Source organism: Telmatherina bonti (assembly GCF_933228915.1).
Source record: "Telmatherina bonti genome assembly, chromosome: 4".
Classification (NCBI taxonomy): domain Eukaryota; kingdom Metazoa; phylum Chordata; class Actinopteri; order Atheriniformes; family Telmatherinidae; genus Telmatherina; species Telmatherina bonti.
Genome location: NC_136622.1, coordinates 24,195,436 through 24,215,160, shown reverse-complemented (window position 1 = coordinate 24,215,160; position 19,725 = coordinate 24,195,436). Strand labels below are relative to the sequence as shown.

The following is a 19,725-nucleotide window of genomic DNA, read 5'->3' as shown; positions in this document are numbered from 1 at the left end:
AGCATGAAACAGGAGGTTCCTACGGAGGAATTTTGAATTTAGACAATTTTTTAAAAATTAAAGCAAAGGTCCCAACATGTCTTGCATACACTGCATAATGGAAAAAAAAAAGAATCTGATAAGGGTTTTTCCATTGAAGTTGCCATGTTGCATTTAGCTGATTCAGACTGCTTCCCGGATATGCTGCTTTATAATGAAACTTCTGATCAGTCAAAAGCAGGCCAGACAGGAAAAACATGAATTTCTGATGCAGTCAAATGTTTGTGTTGAACCAGAAATGGCTTATTCAAGTCACATACAGATTTTTTTTACTGTGTGTGTGTGTTGTCAAAATATGGCCAAAAGAATAAAATAAAGCGCTCACACAAATATTTTTAGACGTTTATTCACTATCACAGTAAGTGCTCCCACTTCAAGATACATCTCAATGCCTTGCTTTCAAACTGTTATGTCATTTGGAATTTAAGTAGAAAGACAATTTATGATCTATTAGATGTGTGCCGAAGCTCTGTCCAACCCCCTCCCCCCAAAATAAAATAGAATATAACAAAACACATGAAATATAAAGAGAAAGCTGATGTCGTGTGCAAGGGCCCCTCAGAAGCCACAGAGTGCTGCGACGAGGGTGTAGGGGTGCCTTAGACTGGGAAAGGCATTCTGCCAGTGTGATACATAATGATTTCCAGTCAGGAAAGGTATGAGGTTTAGCGGGGATGGCCGCCTTTTAATTAAAGAGCTACAACTTTGGAGGAAAAAAACCCCGAAACTAAAAAAAAAAAACCAAAAGCTAGCAGTAATGTGGGACCAGGTCTATCTGAGAAAGACTGGAGGAGAGAAGAGAGCAGGTAGAGTTGGGGGGCCATGTGTTGGTATAGATTAAAAAGACTTTCCCCCAATTTAGGTGTGAAGATTAGACTGTAAGGACAATATTGTACTTCAGAATACAGAGAAACAACTAAGGCTTACTTAAGTTTAGAGGCTTTACTAATGAGAAACATCAGGATGTACACTGTACATGCTCCCTTTCTCCAACGACACCCTGTTCCAACAGTCAAGCACCAACTGGATCCCTAACAGACGTAAAAGTATCCTTTAGTTGGCTTACTGGGGCTTTGTACAGTCAGGCACAGGTTTACACAAACCACAGGCCTAAAAAAATGAAACCGATTGATCCGACAGAGTCAACCTGGATCAAAATACCCACCCCCTAGTCCCACCGCATCTTCCTACTAAGAACACCCCCTTCCCCTTGCCTCCCCCCTGCAGCTCCCACCCTTGTGTTGGTGGACTGTGTGGAGCTCAGCGGATGGTGTATCTGACATAGGGCACTTCCACGTCTTCATCTGTTTGGTCGTTACAGCATAGCTCAAACACCAGGGCTTTCACGTGTTTGCCCAGCTTCTTTTTGGACACCTTAGTCACAATCTCAGTCATCCTGTAGAAAACACAAGAGGAACAGGCTTGAAACAATGATTGAAAAATAAGATGAACCTATGTGTAGTAAAAACTGGGACTCACGGTAGGTCCAGTCTCTCTTTAAGTTTGGCAGCAGGCATGAAAAATGAATAGAGCATGGACACTCCCTGAGAAAGCATGGTGATCTCCAACTTATGCTCATTCTGAGAAATAAACGGGGAAAAAAGTGATTAACTGCACGCTGGCAACAAAAAAAGATGGCAATGAAAACAGATGAACTGAACACACTTTAAAGTAATCCAGGAACTGACGGAGTGTCATCTCTTCCCCACTGGACTGCTGTCCCGTAACTTCAAAGCGATCCCAAAGCGTCCAATCAATTTCATAGTACTGCAAACGAACAAATGAGAAAGGAATGTGGTCAGTCATCTGTAATGGCTACAAGATACACTACATGTATGACTATACATTTCTGTTGCTATTTGTTTTCTCCTCAGCACACACTGACCACGAGTGTGAGAAGATGAGTTAAACTCATTTACACCCAGACAGACAATGTGCATCTATCTGATGCATCAGTATTAGCATGGCTGGATCATCACTGGAGCTTAGAAACATTCATGGTCCTAAAGTAACAATACATTTTATGTAGGTTGTTACATGCAGAACTAAAAAAAAAAAATATGATGGACGTCTGCTTACCTTGTGTTTTGGAGCAGCAATCGGCTCAGAGAAGGCAAAGAAAGGTAGGGCCAAGTTCATGAAGCCATTTTTGTAGGAATCCAGTTTCTTGTGTCCTTGGATAATCTTGAAAAGCTCCAAGCACACCAGGCCAACCACAGCGGCTGTTGTAGTGGCAATGGCAGGAATGATCTTGCCAGCAATAAGTTTGCTCTACATTGAGCAATGACAAAAGACAGAAGAAAAAAAAAAAAAAAAGAAAAAAAAAAGACAAAATGTGTGTTTGGACCTGAGGGATGTGAAAATCTGTAGGCTATTTAATTAAAAAGAAAAAAACAAAACAGATCACATAGAAAAAGTTCTGCTCACCTTGTGTCTGTCTGCAGGTGGAATGTCATAGTTCTCTGCTCTCAGGTTGGAGGCTGCCACAATGAAGTCCATGTGGAAGTTGGTGTCATCATCCTGTTAACAAATGACCCATAAATTATATAAACCTATCTACTATCAATGTAGGCTAACGTAAGATGTGAAAGTTACTAGTAATTCTGTTGTAGGACCCATATTCAGGATACCTTTTCTAATCAAAACATTACTTTCCTAAAGTTCCACCAGTAATGTTTCGGCAGTCTGAAATGGTCAGGCATATTAGCAGAGACAAGCTGGATTTATACGCATACAAAGTCTGTAAGGTTGTAAGTCCGTGGAGATTTAACATGCACGTCTGCACGGTTATACAGAAATACTCTGCTGTGATTGGTTGGTTTGTGATTGTACGTTTCTGGATATCGCTGAATTTGAGGGTAATGCAACACAACACTGTCACCCTACACCTGACGCCGACCTTATGGTCTGGAGACACCAGACCATAAAACTTAACACTACAATTAACATACAGAAAATACATTATGCTCATTTAAGAAGTACTGAAATCTTTTCCTTTTGTCCATCAACTTCACAGCAGAAATTAAGGCTGAAAAGTGATTGCTGCATATTTGTCTTACAAAACTTTTTATTTACACTGATTTTTATGCTGTTTGAAATACAAACCATATATTTTTTTCTCCACACATAGTGGCAATGTAAGAACCAAGAGCAGAGCCTCATTACAGATGTGCATTGCAATGAAGGAAAAAAAAAAAAAAAAAGCATGTACCTTTTCAAATTCAACGGGGTTAAGTTTGAACTGAGATGATTCTGGGGAAGGCAGCTGGGTCTTCAGCTCTTCCAGTTTGGAGTCATCTGCATATAAAAATACCCATGTTTAGATTTTTCCCAAGATTTTCACACTGAATTATACACTGCTAAATTCTGAAACTGCCAAAAGAAACCCATGGCAACAATTTTTTAACTGAAATAAATCACTATAAATAAAAATACAAACTACGAACGGTTTTAAGTTTCCCCACACATGCAGATTTTTGTAGCTTACCAACAGAGGAATTGCTATTTTGCAGTTCTTGATCAGAGACATGGATTTTAACCCCTGAGCGAGGGGTAAAACATGGCACCTTAACATCCTGCAAGATTTTAACCACAGCTGCACGATCATTGCTGCCCTGCATGCCGTACATTTGAGCAAACAGGTTGGCAGCTGCCATTATATAGTCCATGTGCAGGTCCTATAAATGAAAAGTCATTATTAGTGTGACTGAATAGAGCAATTCAGGGAAGGAAGAGAGAGAGAGAAAACAAAAAGCATACTTACATTGCTAGTACTGAATTCTAAGGGGTGAGGACACCTCTTTGGTCCAGACCAGAAGGGGGCACCTGAGCTGGTGAGCTGAAAGACCAAACATTAGTTCATACATGTTAAAACAGAAGTGAGATTATTAAAGAAATAAGAATCTATTGTAAGACTTCTATTTGAAACTTTTTTTTTTTTTTTTTTTTTTTTTAAATGTATTGAAATACAGTAAATGTATTCATGCGGACTGAGCTCACATTGCACTTTAGTCAAATGAGACAAACCATTAGAATAATATAACCCCATTATCAACTGAGACCGGTAAGTTAATAAAATGGATCAACAAATCCCTTCCAAAGAGCTTCCACTCAAAATCCAAATCATACTAGCTGTTACATATACACTATTCACAAAAAGTTAGGGATATTCAGCTTTTGGGTGAAATTTCACAACAAGCCTAAAATGCATTCAAACCTGTACAGGTGAACTTAATGTGGTCTTCTCTAAGCTTTTAAATGCACATGTCCAACTGTTAAATGTTTCAATAAATTTTGCACAAGTTGCTGTTCTCTAACAAGGAGCTTAATGGCAAAAATCACAGCAGGTGTGTGATCCTTGAATTGACCAATAAATGTCCTGGTTCAATTAGAGCTGGTGTTTAAACAGTTGTCCTCATCATGCTGTTCACATTTTGACATCATGAGACCAAGACGACACCTAACAATGGAACAACAGTCCCTTGCCATTGCGATGCTTCAAACAGGACGTTCTCAGACAGAAGTGGCCACTGAGCTTGGAGTGTCACAGAGTGTCATCAGCAGGTTGCAACAGAGATATGGAGAGACTGGAAGAGTCACAGAAAGGCCTAGAAGTGGACGTCCTTTGGCCATATCCCGTGCTGATGACCGCTACATTGTGAACACTGCCCTGAGAAACCGGATGATGAATGCCACTCAACTCCAGGCACGTTTAAGAGAGGTGAGAGGCACCCAAGTGTCATGTCAGACCATTCGAAACCGTTTCCATCAGCGTGGTCTGGTTGCTAGACGACCTGCACGGGTACCTGACCACACCACCAGGCACAGGCATCATCGTCTTGCATGGGCCAGGGAGCATTTACGCTGGACGAGGAACCAGTGGGCCTCAGTGCTGTTCTCTGATGAAAGTCGATTCACACTGAGCAGAAATGATGGCCGGCAACGATGTTGGAGACGTCAGGGAGAGCGCTATGCATCAGCCACTGTTGTCACCAGGCCAGCTTTTGGTGGTGGCGGTGTTACAGTGAGGGCAGGGGTGTCCACTTGGTACAGAACTGCCCTATACTTTGTGAATGGTACAGTGACAAGCCCATACTACCTGAATAACATCATTAATCCAGTGATTGTGCCCCTACATGAACAGCACAGGCCTAATTTCATCTTCATGGACGACAATGCTCCTGCTCATCGAGGCCGCATCATCAGGGAACGGCTGTTGGAGACTGTTGTACCTCAAATGGAATGGCCTGCACTCTCTCCAGACCTGAATCCCATTGAAAACCTGTGGGATCAGCTGAGCCGTCGTGTAGAGGCTCGAGACCCTGCACCCCAGAACCTCAATGACCTGAGGGCTGCCCTTCAAGAAGAGTGGGATGCCATGCCTCAGCAGGCAATAAGTTGCCTTGTGAACAGCATGAGACGTCGTTGTCAAGCTATAATTGATGCTCAAGGGCACATGACGAGATATTGAGACGTTCAAATTTTTTGTTGTGGTGTAACTACCATTGTTGTTACCTTTTGTGTTGAATGAATTTTTTGAGATGAGGAAATCAGCAGTGCATCCTTCTACTTAAATGTCTTACTTTTATGATATATCACTGTAGCATGAACATATTGCATTTTCCATAAATTTCACCTGAAAGCCAAATATCCCTAACTTTTTGTGAGTAGTGTATATGTCATCCAATAATTATGCATACTCTGTTTAACAGATAGTGAATGCTTCCCCGTTGCATGCCACCCTATGCGGGCTCAGGATGCAGTATTGAATCAAAGACAAGCTTTGACACAGTTAAATGGTTTCCTGAGATAAAGCTATTATTTTATGAACTGGCTTGTTTAAGGACAGTAATAAATAAGACTAATGTGGATTTGTTTTAATTACATCACACTAAATGGTCTTAGAGTGACAATGTCAAGTATGTAAAGCGCCTTGGGATGACTTGTGAACTTGTGCAAAACAAAGCTAAAATAACTGAGTTAAAGCTTTTTTACTAGTCGAATATTGCTTTTGAATTGTTTTGGATCAATTTCCTGCTAAAGGGCTAGATGTATGTTAATACATGCTCAGCTAAAGGACTTCTTTTGGCAGCAGCGGCATTCAGCACCTGCTTTGTGTTAGAATGCAGTTTTAATGAAAGTCCCCACTGCCTTTTGACATCTGAGGTTCTGCCAGAAACTGTATGATGAACGTAGCCTCTGGTCTCAGAAATTAAGCCAAAGCTGGCATGGCAACAGCCAAAACACTGAACTGAAGGCAAGAACATACGAATCCTCAAACCAACATATGACGTCACTGTGGCTAAGTCCTTCCACATTACAATCTAGTAATGCTCTGTACAATTCTAAAAACGTCACATAATTCCATAAAAAAAAAAAAAACAACCACTGAACATTATTTTTCTCTTCAAAAGGCACTTGTTCAATTCTACAGATTGTTTGAGGTGACCTCAGTGTTTACCTGATCTGGGGGGAAGTTGTGCAATAGCTGACGGATGTTGTTGTTGTATTGGCACTGCCAGTGGTTGCGAGCCCAAGCCACGCAGTCAGCCCAGCTGTGAGGGCAGTCTGTGACAAGACACTTGTAAACTGCTTCCAGTACTTCCAAAGGCTGAGCTCCTGGAAGCTTCAGTGTACGCTCCATGAACTTCGGATCTCTGCAGCAACAATATTAATAATCCAAATAAAATGTTAAACAGCTGAACCTTTATTCAGATCAGGCAGCACATTCTGTTTGTGATTATTTTTAGCTTTACTAACAGTAGCTAAAAAAGTGGGGAGTCCTTGTACTAAAAAGGTAAACACATGTGGTGGAAACAGTGGTTTCTACCATTTCTGACAAAATACTGTCAGTGGGCTAATTTTTTTTTTTTTTTTTTTTTTTTTTTTTTTTAAATGGTAATAAAAAAAAAAGGATATACACTACAGAAAAAGGCACATGATATGAATGTTGGAGTAAAGACATAGCTCTTTTAAATAGACATCAGCAACTTACGTAAGGTACTGCATGCCATTCTCTGGAGGCTGTTTGAATAGTCCCTCAAACTCATCACGGGCCCACTGAAGAGAGGACAATATTTATAGCAGATTATTAAATATGAACAGAGAGATGGCTCCAGGTTTTGAAGGAAAAGAATCTAGAGGTAGATTATACAGTAACATATTAGTTTCTCTACTTTTCTCAAACAGGCAATGTAATTTAAAAGAGAATGAAAACTTGATCTGATGGACTGAAACCCTTAAAAATACATGATTATTCAAAAGACAAGGCACAAATTGTAAACTTGGGGTGGGGGAAGATACGCAAAATTGTGTCCAGATCATCTGTGGTGGGCATATTACAGATATGATGGCTGAGCAGAAAATCTGACCAGTACCTTCTCCAATAAATGCTTCTTTGAAAGCCCAGTAATATTGGGAAGGTGTGAACCTTACAAACTCTGATGTAGATCGAAGACACAAACTCTGGTTCACCTACAAATATAGCTCTTGGGAGGCTTCAAGGGAATGAAATGCAGGGACTAGACTGCACAAGTTTTTGTAAGTAAACATTAAAAAAAAAACAAAAAAAAAACAAAAAACTTTTGTGCATGTGGGGCAACAGTTGGCCAGATAAACATCTCAATGTCACACATGAAGTAAAAGCTCTGACAGAAATATGTGCAACCCAAGAACATTAGGATTTGAGACAGCTTGTTGTTTTGCCCTCATAAGAAAACTTAAATTATCTTGCATTAACCAATAGATGATCGAGTTTCATCTTTGCTGTTTGCCATAAAGTATGAGAAGCCATGTGACACATTTATACTCTAAGCAGTTGTAGTAGAACAAAAACAAAAGCTGCATCAATAAGTTTTATAATCACACTGCAGCCATCTGAAGCATCATCAAATTGTGATGCATCTTTAGATTCCCACCTACTACAAAATATACTGTAGATTTGCACCAGGGAACTGTTCAATTAATATGCAGCTATATTGGATAACCTTTGTAAACGTCTGTACACAATTCAGAAATCCTTGCCATTATAATCTAATACATACAATTCTATGTATATTAAAATCCCATCCATGAGATAGGAGTGGGATAACAAAGGTAATTATGTTGTTTCAATAATATCAAAGGTTACTGTTAAACTGCCTACTATAAAAGAAAGTGTGCAAGAATAGTTTGTAATGGTTTGGGGTTTGGACAAAGATGATATGAGTTATCAATGCTGTTAAAGCACGCTTAAAAATTGTCTGGCCATTTTTTTTTTTTAAATATGTACAGTTCAATCATACCAACCAATCCCAAATTAACCATGTACTTTGGTTTCAGGCAGATTCAAGTATCAGTGGATAGACAACAATTTCCAAATGATCCACTATACTTTATTTAAAACAGTTAATTGATTTGTAATGTTTAGCGTATTATTCTAAAGCACGCACTTTTACTGACCTGCAGTGTGTGTTCAATTGCATTTGGAAAGTTCTTGAGTGTACAGATGGGGATAGACTTCTCAGGTGGGTCCTGACTGGAGCTGTATGACTCTGTGAGGAAGGGGATCACAACCTGGACATTGCCTTTGGTACCCAATGTACCTGACTCCAGCAAGGGTTTACGGTAGTATACACAACGCCGATCCATGTACATACCTAAAAAGGACAAAATAGGATTCAAGTTTATATTCACAAAGCCTAATGACAAAAACTTGCTAAATAAAAAATGGCAAACCGGGTTTTTTTTTTGGTTTTTTTTTTACTTCACTGACTTACGTGCATCAACATTGTCCAGTGCATTAGCAACTCCATCAAGACTTTCGAAGAAGTCGTCATCATAGACTCTCTCTGTTTCGGGGCCCACTCTGTTCTGATGGCCTGTGATCCTAATGGAGGGGTTCATCTGCTTCACTGCAGCAGCCGCCGTGTCACTTTTCATTTTCTGTTACAACACATGCATTAAAAAAATACATTTTAAAAAATATTTACAAATAAAAACCGCTATGACCAAAACAATACTTTTAACAGTGTCATATTTTTTAAAGTTGTTAGACTTCTTATATTAAAAGTTCACATAAAACGCCTCAATGTCTGTGAAGTCTATTCCCGAATTGTGACAAGCTCATTATAACAATATGACCCATAGCGTGAGCATGTTGGCTCGGCTGTGGGATCTGTGTGACCAGTTTCTTTCTCAACTCTGTCAGACCAAGGCAGATAACATTATTTTAAGCTGATAACGTCTCAACATTAAATTAGGACTTTTAATAGCTCCTGTATTTCACATTTTCAGGAAAATCACTGATAATTTTTCACCTGGATAAATAAGTGAAAGATCTTTTTTGTTTTCAGATCACCTCTGACTACATTAAGTAGACATTACAACAAAAAGGAAATACTGTACAGCACTGCTCAGGAATATATAAATGGCCTGCACGTTAGCTTCCTACATATGATCTGCTGAGCAAACCTGGTGATACTAACCGTGACATCTGAGGGTCTGAAGAGGAACTGTCTGTTGAGATTGGATTTCTCTATGGTGTCCATGTCAGTCACAATGACCTCACCCTCCCCACCAGCCAGACCAATCATGGCAAAGTTTTTCAACAGCTCACAACCAATAGCACCAGCTCCAACCTGAAAAAAAAAAAAAATTGTAGATATTTTAGTGAATGAAACTACATAAATAGCAACTTGAAAAAACTTTATTTTATTTATTAATTTTTTCATATATATATATATATATATATACACACATACATACATACATACATGTGTGTGTGCATACATACATCCACCCATTATCTTTTCTTTTCTTTTATTTTTGACTTGATAAGTTCTGAGCAACAGAATGTTAGAAGAATGTTGGAAAATGTTTCCATTTGCCAACTTACCAGGAAGTAGCGCTGTTTGGCAAGCAAATCCTGCAGCTTGGTGCCAAACACAGCAATCTGCCCATCATATCGACAGTTCCTCTAGAAGAACAGATAAGAAAAAAAAAAAAAGAAAAGAAAGAAAAACCGAAGTTTAACGCCACTATAAGAAGAATTTTTCTTCATAACAAGAAAGTTTGATCCAGTCTGAACACCTACAGGGGTGCACTCTTCTTCTGTGAGCCTGTCTCCTTCTTCAGCCAGGCACTCCAGGGCATCAAAGTACAGCCACTGCATTATCGGCATAAATTTTCCTGTACATGCCTAAAAGAATATTAAGTTATTTGTTACCAGGAATTTTAACATCTGAAAAGGTTAAGTGTGTGCATGCTCAAGTATGCACATAAAAAGCATCACTTTCTAAAAACACAGTTCTTCAAAAGCAAAAAAAACAAACAAACAAAAAAAAAAAACTCGAGACATTTTAGGATTTGGCAAATTGTATGGCTTTCTACTGACCTTCATCACTTCTTGTGCAGCCACACCACCAATGAAAGCATTAACTGGGGAAAGATCCCCAGAAGCAACAAATGACATCTTTTTGATGAGAGCTTCATCCAGCTGTTCCACTTTAGCAGACCCTGACTGGGCAGAGTTCACCTCCTTAGCCAATGTCAATAGCTCATCACCATCAGCCTGGAAGAGATAAAGCACTTTAAATACATTACAAAATAAAACCATACTGGCTTTTACTGCATGCTACATAATTTCTGTGTATTGTGCAGTGATTGTAGTGGCTCAGTTTAATGGAAGACAATCAATGATATGTCAAGTAGAGCTAAAATCACACAAGTAACTTGAAACAACTGCCTTCAGACAGATATACCTGATTCCAAGGGGCAGGAAGGCGGTTATGTTTCTTCTGAAAGGCATGGATAGCCTGGAAGCCCACATGCAGCTGCCCTGGACGCTCAAACTTAGCAAAATCTGTCATCATGAATTCAGGCTCAGCCATGGAAGAGGTGAAGGATTTCTGTATAAGGAAAATATGCAAGGTTGTTAAACTATGCAAAACAAGCAAATACCACTTGTGACAACGGCAGAAGATAATGGAGTATCTTCTAGATTGGTACAACACATTCTGTTGATCTGTAGCAACTATACTGGGATTTTAATTCATTTAAAAGAGATATTAAGAATAAATCTATTGCTATGCCACAGTGACGGAATTGAATATGGAAAATGAGTCACTTACAAAACTGATCTTCTTGGCCATTTTAACCTGAGAGACAATTCCTCCTCTCACATAGTCTGTAAAGCCAGTTGTCTCACAGATGCTGAAGGTGTATGGACCTGGACAAAGAAGTCAACAACATGTTAAATTAGGTCAAAAGATGCCGAATCATCAAGTCATTTAATGAGACACTAGCCTTACCCAGAACTTTAATTTCCACTGGCTGACAGTTATTGAGCTCCGTCATCCCCTGAATCTCTGTGAAGGTGACATGGTCTCCGCTCTCAAAGCCATGACGAGCCTCATCAAGACATGTCACAACCCCTGGATTGTCCTTAAGAAACAAGTGAACAAAGAGTTAATCAAGCGCTGCAATTCTTTAAAAGCTGAACCAACTGGTAACATTAGAAATTTGTTTGGAAAAAAAAAAACAAAAAACCACTAACCTTGGTTATCATGGAAATCATGGCACTAAGTGGCTGCTCTCCATTGGTGTCATACACTATCATTTCTTCTCCAAAGTCACAGAAAAGTTGACTACAAAAAGTAACACAATAAAAAATTTTTTAGGTACTGAGACAAGTACACTGAACTTTAAGCAAGGGCTCATCTTACCCAAACAGACCACGCGTGTCTGCAACAATCAGCTTGATTCCTTTGCTGTGGCAGAACTCCCCTACATGCCTTTGCTCATCTAGAGTTGAGTTAGTCAGTACTACCACCTTGAATTCAAAAGGGACAGAGTTCATTCACATGTGTCATTTAAAAAAAAAAAAAAAAAAAGTGACTTAAGAGCATCTATATCAAGACATACCTGGAATTTGGTCAGGTAGTCATCGGTGAGCTCTCCAGTATAGGCGTTCACTGGGACGTAGTTGTTTAGTTCAGCCAAGCGGGGCTGACTCACCTCTGCCCTGTTATTCCCCAGGTCCTCCTCCCGAAGGTAAAACTGCCACACAAAAATGAACAATGTGAGGGGAAAACAGTTACTGACTTTATGCAGCAATTGTCAATCAGTAGATAAGAGAAAATCCAAAGTTGACCACTGTTGTCCTAAATAAAATACAAAGTGCATCTATTAATTTTCCTATGGATAAATGGTTATTTGTTTCTCTTTTTCTCATATAAACTGTTTAGCTCAACCAATTGCTCACCACTAACCCATTTGAACATTCTTTCTTCTCTCTGCAAGAGCCATATATTTGCATTGTGTCTATTTGTTTTCTGATGATTTTTGTATTTATTTAAACAAAAAAAATGTGTTTACATTAGCAGTGGGTTATTCAAGCAGTATAAGGATCACCTATAAGCTGTGTATAATTAAAAACGTAAACATCAATTACAGGAAAAAAATTAAGTACTTTGTAAAGAGCCACTCTGTGTGTAACTTTAAAATTGTTACATGCTTTACAAGAAGCTTTGTGCACAACAGTGCAGAGATTATTTTGTGTATGTTTGGGGGGGGGGGGGGGGGGGGGATCTGTGTGTTTATGTACAATGAACAACTGATTCAGTCATTTCAGATTTAATCAGTAACTTTAAATATGAAATAACTGGCAGGACAGGGTTTTTCATGCAACCGTGTCCATCTTTCCATGCTACATGTTTTGCACTCTTGCCATCTCAATCAGATGTTCATTAAAATTATGCATTCAACCTCACATCAGCAAAAAAGCAGAAGTGGCAAATTCCATCCAATAAATTACACAACAAGAGTTCTGATGTGTCCAGAAGAACACGCGAGATGTCTCCAACCTTGTCCGCGGGAGCAAAATGTAATTGCGGGAGCAACTGTTCTTACAGAATGTGTTAAGCATTTATCTGTACCTCTTTCCACCAACAAACTGCGTGTGAAAAAAAAAAACAAACACTAAAAAAAACAGATTTTTGATGATCACCTGTTTATAACAACCATAAAAACTATTTGATTGCTTGCTTAGCCATGTATTTAATTTCCCCAACAGGTTTTAAAACTAAATTTGCTGCTTGAAAAGAAAAGAAACAGAAGGTGCTCAGTAACAAATATTTAATACCATGCCGGTGTTAAAGCCCCTTTTTGCATTAAAAGCTAAATGCTTATTCTAAAGGTTTTTGTTCCTATTGATTGGTGACAAAAATAATTCCATATAATTTTATGTATGCCACTGTACCAATATTTAGAATGAGATTAGAGGATTTAGTAAAACAATACCATTTCATTTATCTTAACTTCTTTATGGAGGTTTTTTTAAATTTATAATTACTTTAGTAAAGATCGAGCCAATCTGTGGTTTGATGATTGGCTTTCCCATTGACCCCGTTGTGGACAAAGAATATGAGTTTATTGATTGTTAAAACAGCTCCTCCTACTTACAAAATTAATGAACAACTTGAAATGTGTGCCAATTGTTAAAATACAAACTCATTCACTTTACTGACAAAGGCATCTCTGTTGGGCTTCTTGAGTTGATGCCTGTAGTCTACTTGCACATTCTGGCCTTAAAACAGATGCATCAGAATTTAAGATTCAGCTGATTGACCAAAGTCATCTCCCCTGCTGCAGTGATGTCATATCACAGGCTTTGTCTGTACTATGATTATAACCCAGGAATAGTCCATCCCCTGATAAATCTGGGTCAGTCTGTAAATAGCAAGGGTGGGGGTAGTTGCAGCACTCTTTTTGGATAGCAACAATAAAGCACACATGTGAATCATGAAACACCACACCACAATCTGAAACTTTGAAACCTAATGAATATCTAATATTGAAAAGATTAACAGTCACTGGACTTAAATTCATTTTTTAAATGTATTGTAAATGACTGGAAAAACAAAACAAAAATCAAATAAAAAAACTTAATTTACATTTTAACTATTTTATTGTTGTTCTCCCTTTATAATTGGACTTAATCATCGAATGTACTGTCCTGATTATGTCAGTTTTTAATTACTTTGTTCTGCTGTTTGATTCAAACAGATCTTCAGAAGAAAACACCGTTTGACATTACATGGATAAATCAAGATTTAAAAAGTTTTGCCATACACACCTGAGAAGAGAGGTCTCTCCATTCTGCAACTCCTTTGTCATGCACAGTGACACTTCTAACTCCACCCAGGATGACATTCTTGGCAATCTCTACTCCAAGACCTCTCATGCCAGAAATGAGAACATTAGAGTTCTGCATGCGCTTCATTGCTTCATGGCCCAACACATAACTATCGTAAAAACAAGACAGAACCATTAGTGCCATAATACACAGCCGACATAAAAGCTCACATTATAGTTATATACTTTGTCCAGCACAACTTACAGTTGTCTGGAGTACAGGCCTTCATCAATCTCAGCATCATTGCCATTCTTAGCCATGCCCTGTGAAACAAAAGAGATAGCGATCAGTTTTTGTTACAAGTTTTATCCACTGTATAAGGTGTGTCTCTCTGCTAGTACTAACGTTGGCAGGTGTGTGGGACAGATCAGTTCTGACAGAGTTAGAGGAGGAGCAGTGGGATCCCGTCTTCGTCTCTGATCCTGACAAGCGACGCTTCTTGGACAGCGGCGAGCTGGACATCTGGGAATTTAAAAAAGAAAAATCTTTCAAATTGAAAGGAAAAAAAACCTAATATCTCAAGACAGGGAATTGCTGTTAATTTCCCTTTGTTAAGCATGATGGAATCAATATTTTGCTTGAAATTGATAGTACTAAAGAATTAAGAAATCAGAACTCATCAGAAATTAAATATCAAGCAAAATAAAAGTCTGGATTTCAAGGTTAATTTTAGAAGACTATAGAATTAAAATGAAATATCAGCAATAAATGTTGTTTATATTCACTACTATGGTTCTATTATAAAGTATCCAAGTTGAGGAGAGGGGATATTTAGCCCGGAGAGCAGCTGGGCTGGCTGAAGGCCAAACACCAATCTGCTAGAAAAACGAACTGAGCCTGGGAAGAGACATGAATAGCAGTATTATGAGTTCTTTTCAGGCATCCTGACAGCAGTGGTTTGTTTATGTACTTCTATTGTTTATTATTCCGCATTTAAAGACTGTCAGCATTGCTTAAACAAAAACAGCTGAATCATTAAAAGTTCATTGCAGTAAAGAGCAATGGACGCAGATTCGCAGGTGTGAGCACAAGACCCACACTGCGCTCATTTCACCAAGATGATGTTAAAAGGAAGGGAAACTGTGGAGTTAAAAAAACAAAACAAAACATTTCCAAGCATTACCGTGATTAGCCAAAAATCCGGACAATTCAGTCACATGGTAAGCGGAAAAGGCCGCAGTATCTCGAACACACTGACACCATAGCGCAAAGTATCAGCCATAATTTCCGCATCAAATGCAGCTAACTTACCTTCGTCCCCAAAAACAACCGCTGCAGCTCACAACCCACCTATACCATTAAGAAGCTATGAAACGAGTTGGGTCACAAGCCTAAGAAATCATCGCAAACTATACTGAAACTCCAATGCCTCCTTAAACTGAAGACCAGTTTCGTTTGAAATGAAAATGAGGGCATCCAGCATGATACAGCAGAGCCGCCCGGCTGTCACAGTAGTTTGCCCAACCTTTTCCAAAACCCCAACTGCGAACAATTCATTTAGCGCTTCAGACGTACAAGAAATTAACTTCGACTGATTTACCGGCACCAAAAGGAACCCGATTAGACAAGTTTCTGAGCCACTAATCAGTTAAGTGGTTTGGCATTTGGACAGAGTCGAAACATTAATAACTTAGAGGCAAGAAAACACCAGGTTGCCAGCCCATCCATTAGCCGCTCAGCCCAGGCCTACACTTCCTACAGTGCGGAACACAACTTTACAAGCTAGCAGCTGCGGCCACGGCTCAACCTGCTAGCCGAAAAGCAGGTTTTACTTGAAAGACAGCTACTACATTTTTGTGGCTTAATTTCTAACTATTTAACACAAAAACAAAATGTCATTTGATCGTTTAACGCCAGGATCTAAGAAACTGAAAGGTAAGCCAGTCCACTCGTGCTTCATTGATTTCTGTTCTTACCAATAATCCTTCTCGGTCCCTTCCCTATGCGAACCCGCTCCTCTTTTGCAGTGTACAGATGTAAGCAATAACTATGGTACCAAATACGACGAATTGTACCAAGAAATGAAACGCGATCCAGTATTGGGATGGTCTGCACTATATTGTTGAGTCACTATGTCGTTCGGCTCAGAGTCTCTGCTATGCAATTGCGTTGCTGGCTTTGCGACTGCAGACGGGAACAAAACCAAAATGGCAGATGGGGAGAAAGGGGCGGGGGGAGCTGTGACGCAGGGGTTGAAATATTCAACAGGAAAGGGTGGCTGTGTGGTCGCTGCTCAGCCAGATTGCAATCTGATTGGCTGCCTCTGTGCATTCATCCCGCCCCTGATACCAGAAGATGCATGCCATGTCTAATAGTGTACAATGAACTGCTGGACCTCCAGCAATCCCTGTAAGAAACACCTTACTACTCCTAAAATAAGCTCTAGGCATATTTACTTATAGTACGTGGGGAGAAAAAAACTCAATTTAAAAAATCTATTTTAATTAAGCTTAAAGGGAAGATCTATCGAAACTGAACGAAAGACAATAAAAATAGCACCTTTGTCTTAGCTTCATCCCAGCCATTTATCATACTGTTATGAAACTGAGGTGCATTCAACGCTTACACTGAACTCGCCACTATGCATTACAAGAGGAAAAGCATCACCTTACAAGATAACTGATGGAAATTTTCTCACTTAGACATGTTTGGTAAATAGAGGTTTGAATATGCTTAATCGTTTATCAGAATTCAACAACAATAGCCAAGTCTAATAGTACTGCAGCAATGAATGAGACAGGTACAGTCTAAGGTACACTGTTGCAAGCAAAAGTGATGCAGAGCGTCTGGGCCCTCAGTCACATTGAGGTTAGGGGTGAGCATTTCTTGCAGAAGAGTATTGGGGGAGGGGGTGCCTAGCAAATGACAAAGGCCCAGGAAAAGACTGGGCCGCATATTGTCGGGTACACATGTCGGGGTATCCCCAGTTCACATGCTCTTAATACAAAATTATTCTATCATGCTGTAGGACTTGAAAAGTGTACATATCAATAACACCAGAATGGCAAATAGTTTAACCTGACAAGCTCATCAAATAACTATTAGGTAACGGTGGTACCACATTTAACATCGCTACCATTTCGTTAACCTAACAAAACACACGTAGCTTAAAGAAATTCTGCCAGTACATAACGCGTTTGGTGAGGCAAGTTAAAGTATGTTTCTCTCATAGCTTTCATCTTATGTTCGTTGCAGCTATAGCTTTCTGGCTATTAGTCGTCACTTTATATAATTAAAAGTAGTGCGTTATACTCATTAAAACCTTAATATAACGTTAACGTGACAGTGCCTGATTAGCAACGGTTAGCCGAGTGGATAGCTGAAAAGGTCCAGTTAGCCAAGTGCAACAAATATTAAACACCTCTAATAACGCTGATCTAAAGACTGCGTAGTTGTTAGCTCATGTGCCGCTAGCTCTCAGGCTATCTAGCCACCCAACGACTTTTTCCCTTCTTGTGCCGCTATGTTAGCTATCCAGCTAGCATTAGCCAACTAGCTGGGGCTAACGTTACTAAGACGGGAGCTTACACAAGTGTGCAGAACTTACCACATCCGATATTACTCGGCCTGATCTGTAGTATTAAAAATCGGCTTCGTTTAAACAAACAAACAAAAAAAGAAAAACAAACAAGGTGAAAACTGAACACTGTCCTATACGGCAAACTGAAAAGTGTGTCAAGCTGGCGGGCTCTGTGAGTTTTTCCACTGGACGGTTGCCTGCCCGGCTGCTCCCGAACCGTTTCCCCTCACTCTATTTCAGTTGAAAGCAAAGCAAAGCAGCAACATGTGCACGTTACAGACAAAACCATTACAATGGTCCAGAGGATGCACTGTAAAAAAAACCACGGTAAATTGACCATTGGGAGAGTCCTTAAACAAATCATAAACATAGCCATACAATAACTACAATACAATACTACTTAGACACTGCTATAAAGTATCTTTGTATTTTAAGTTTAAACCTATTACATTTTCATCACCCCGTAAATTCACATGAATGGACTTACCCAAAGCGTACGCAATGCAACACGGGGCTTGTAGTAAACTTGTGGTTAAAGAACTTGAGAAAAATCTTCGGTTCGGGTAATAACGTCAGTTTATCATAACAGTTTTTACGTCCAAGTGTGCAAACGCACGGTGAGTACACACGGAAATAACTGCACGTATTAATTTTTAATAAGATGTTTTAAAAGAAAATACAATGTTTTTAAATATCCATGTTTACTTCTATCAACATGAAACAAAAACTTCAATGAAAAACACAACGTCTGTTTTAATTTTCTTTCTTTTATTGAAAGACTTGCAAACAGAGAACAGTTTACATAGGAGCAGAATAATGTTTTTCTTTTTTATTCGGGAGTATAACACAGAATCGGGCATACCATATACCCAAAGAGCAGAACTAAATTCAGAGACATTTTTATATGATAAATATGTGCAAAAAGATGACTGTTTAATTAACATTTCCAAAGCATTCTATAACAAAACTGGAGTAAAATTAAATTGTTTAAAAAAAGTTGGTGGACTTCAGACACATCAGAAATAGAAGAGGAATTTTGTGTTTGAGTGTTATTGCAAAGCGTTTATACAATATGCTTCCAAATAATGTTCTTCAGCCCTGCAACAAGTGTGTAACAACTCACAATAGTTTGAGTGACAATTTAAGTTGGACACTATGTAATGAAATAAGTCTCAATTTCTGACCCCTGCTGGAACTAAATATTTTTTTTATCAGATTGACATGTTTCTGTACAACTGTGTGACTCCAAGCCTCACAACAGAATGAAAAGCTACATAAATAAAAATAATTAAAAATAAATAAATGTGAAGGGCTGTTGTGAAAACATAAAACTATGAGGAAGTTTATATCCAGCAGGAAAAAAGAAAATAATTAGGATATATATATACATATGTATATATATATATATATATATATATATACATATATATATATATATATATATATATATATATATATATATATATATATATATATATATGTGTGTGTATATATATGTGTATATATATATATATATATATATATATATATATATATATATATATATATATATATATATATATATGTGTGTGTGTATGCATATATATATATATATATGTGTGTGTGTGTGTATTTATAATTAACATGTACATTTATACACTTCATAAAGAATAATGCAAACTAAACCTTCCTTAGCTTTTATCCCTTATGTTTTTGTTGTAGTTTTTGTTTTAATCAAACTGTTATTTCATTTGTAGACAAATCATTTATAAACTGTGCTGAGTGAGTGAGGATGATCCAGGATTCAGTTGTGCTGGACATCCAGGCACTCATCTTGATCTGACCAATGAACCAGCTTTAGAGATCTTGATCTTTGCAGCTATCACAGAGTAAGATATTCAACTTGGCTCTCCCATAACTCCACTCATAGGAGCATCGGAATGCCATAAGGGTGTAGTTTTTTTTTTGTATTGAAGCACAACCAAATAAACACTGTTTGGCCTTTTTTCTGGGG

At 38.6% G+C, this 19,725-nt stretch overlaps 1 protein-coding gene across 2 annotated transcripts; it reads right to left on the bottom strand.

The window, feature by feature from the left end:
• Positions 1–1,264: 1,264 nt before the first annotated feature.
• Positions 1,265–17,956, bottom strand: uba1 (ubiquitin-like modifier activating enzyme 1). Of its 2 annotated transcripts, none has more exons than XM_079239680.1 (26): positions 17,760–17,956; positions 14,558–14,674; positions 14,417–14,475; positions 14,153–14,321; positions 11,941–12,075; positions 11,742–11,848; positions 11,573–11,663; positions 11,328–11,460; positions 11,148–11,245; positions 10,779–10,925; positions 10,412–10,588; positions 10,112–10,216; positions 9,914–9,994; positions 9,504–9,656; positions 8,796–8,961; positions 8,479–8,675; positions 7,034–7,098; positions 6,500–6,695; positions 3,803–3,877; positions 3,527–3,716; positions 3,251–3,336; positions 2,467–2,559; positions 2,119–2,310; positions 1,705–1,806; positions 1,519–1,619; positions 1,265–1,435 (listed from the first exon to the last, which is right to left on the bottom strand). In XM_079239680.1, the coding sequence occupies exons 2-26, from the start codon at positions 14,672–14,674 to the stop codon at positions 1,300–1,302; spliced, it is 3,171 nt and encodes a 1,056-aa protein (XP_079095806.1). In that variant the 5' UTR covers positions 17,760–17,956; the 3' UTR covers positions 1,265–1,299. The 2 variants fall into 2 exon arrangements, with proteins under 2 accessions (XP_079095806.1, XP_079095807.1); XM_079239681.1 differs by lacking the exon at positions 17,760–17,956 and adding an exon at positions 16,129–16,334.
• Positions 17,957–19,725: the final 1,769 nt, after the last annotated feature.

Bases quoted from the DNA above. Each gene is read 5' to 3' on its own strand.
- uba1 (XM_079239680.1), bottom strand. From the start codon at position 14,674: ATGTCCAGCTCGCCGCTGTCCAAGAAGCGTCGCTTGTCAGGATCAGAG. The intron at 12,076-14,152 runs GTGTGTATGGCA...TTTGTGTGGCAG, and splicing joins GGAGAGACCTCTCTTCTCAG to TTTTACCTTCGGGAGGAGGA. The intron at 8,676-8,795 runs GTAAGTCAGTGA...TGTCCTTTTTAG, and splicing joins ACTGGACAATGTTGATGCAC to GTATGTACATGGATCGGCGT.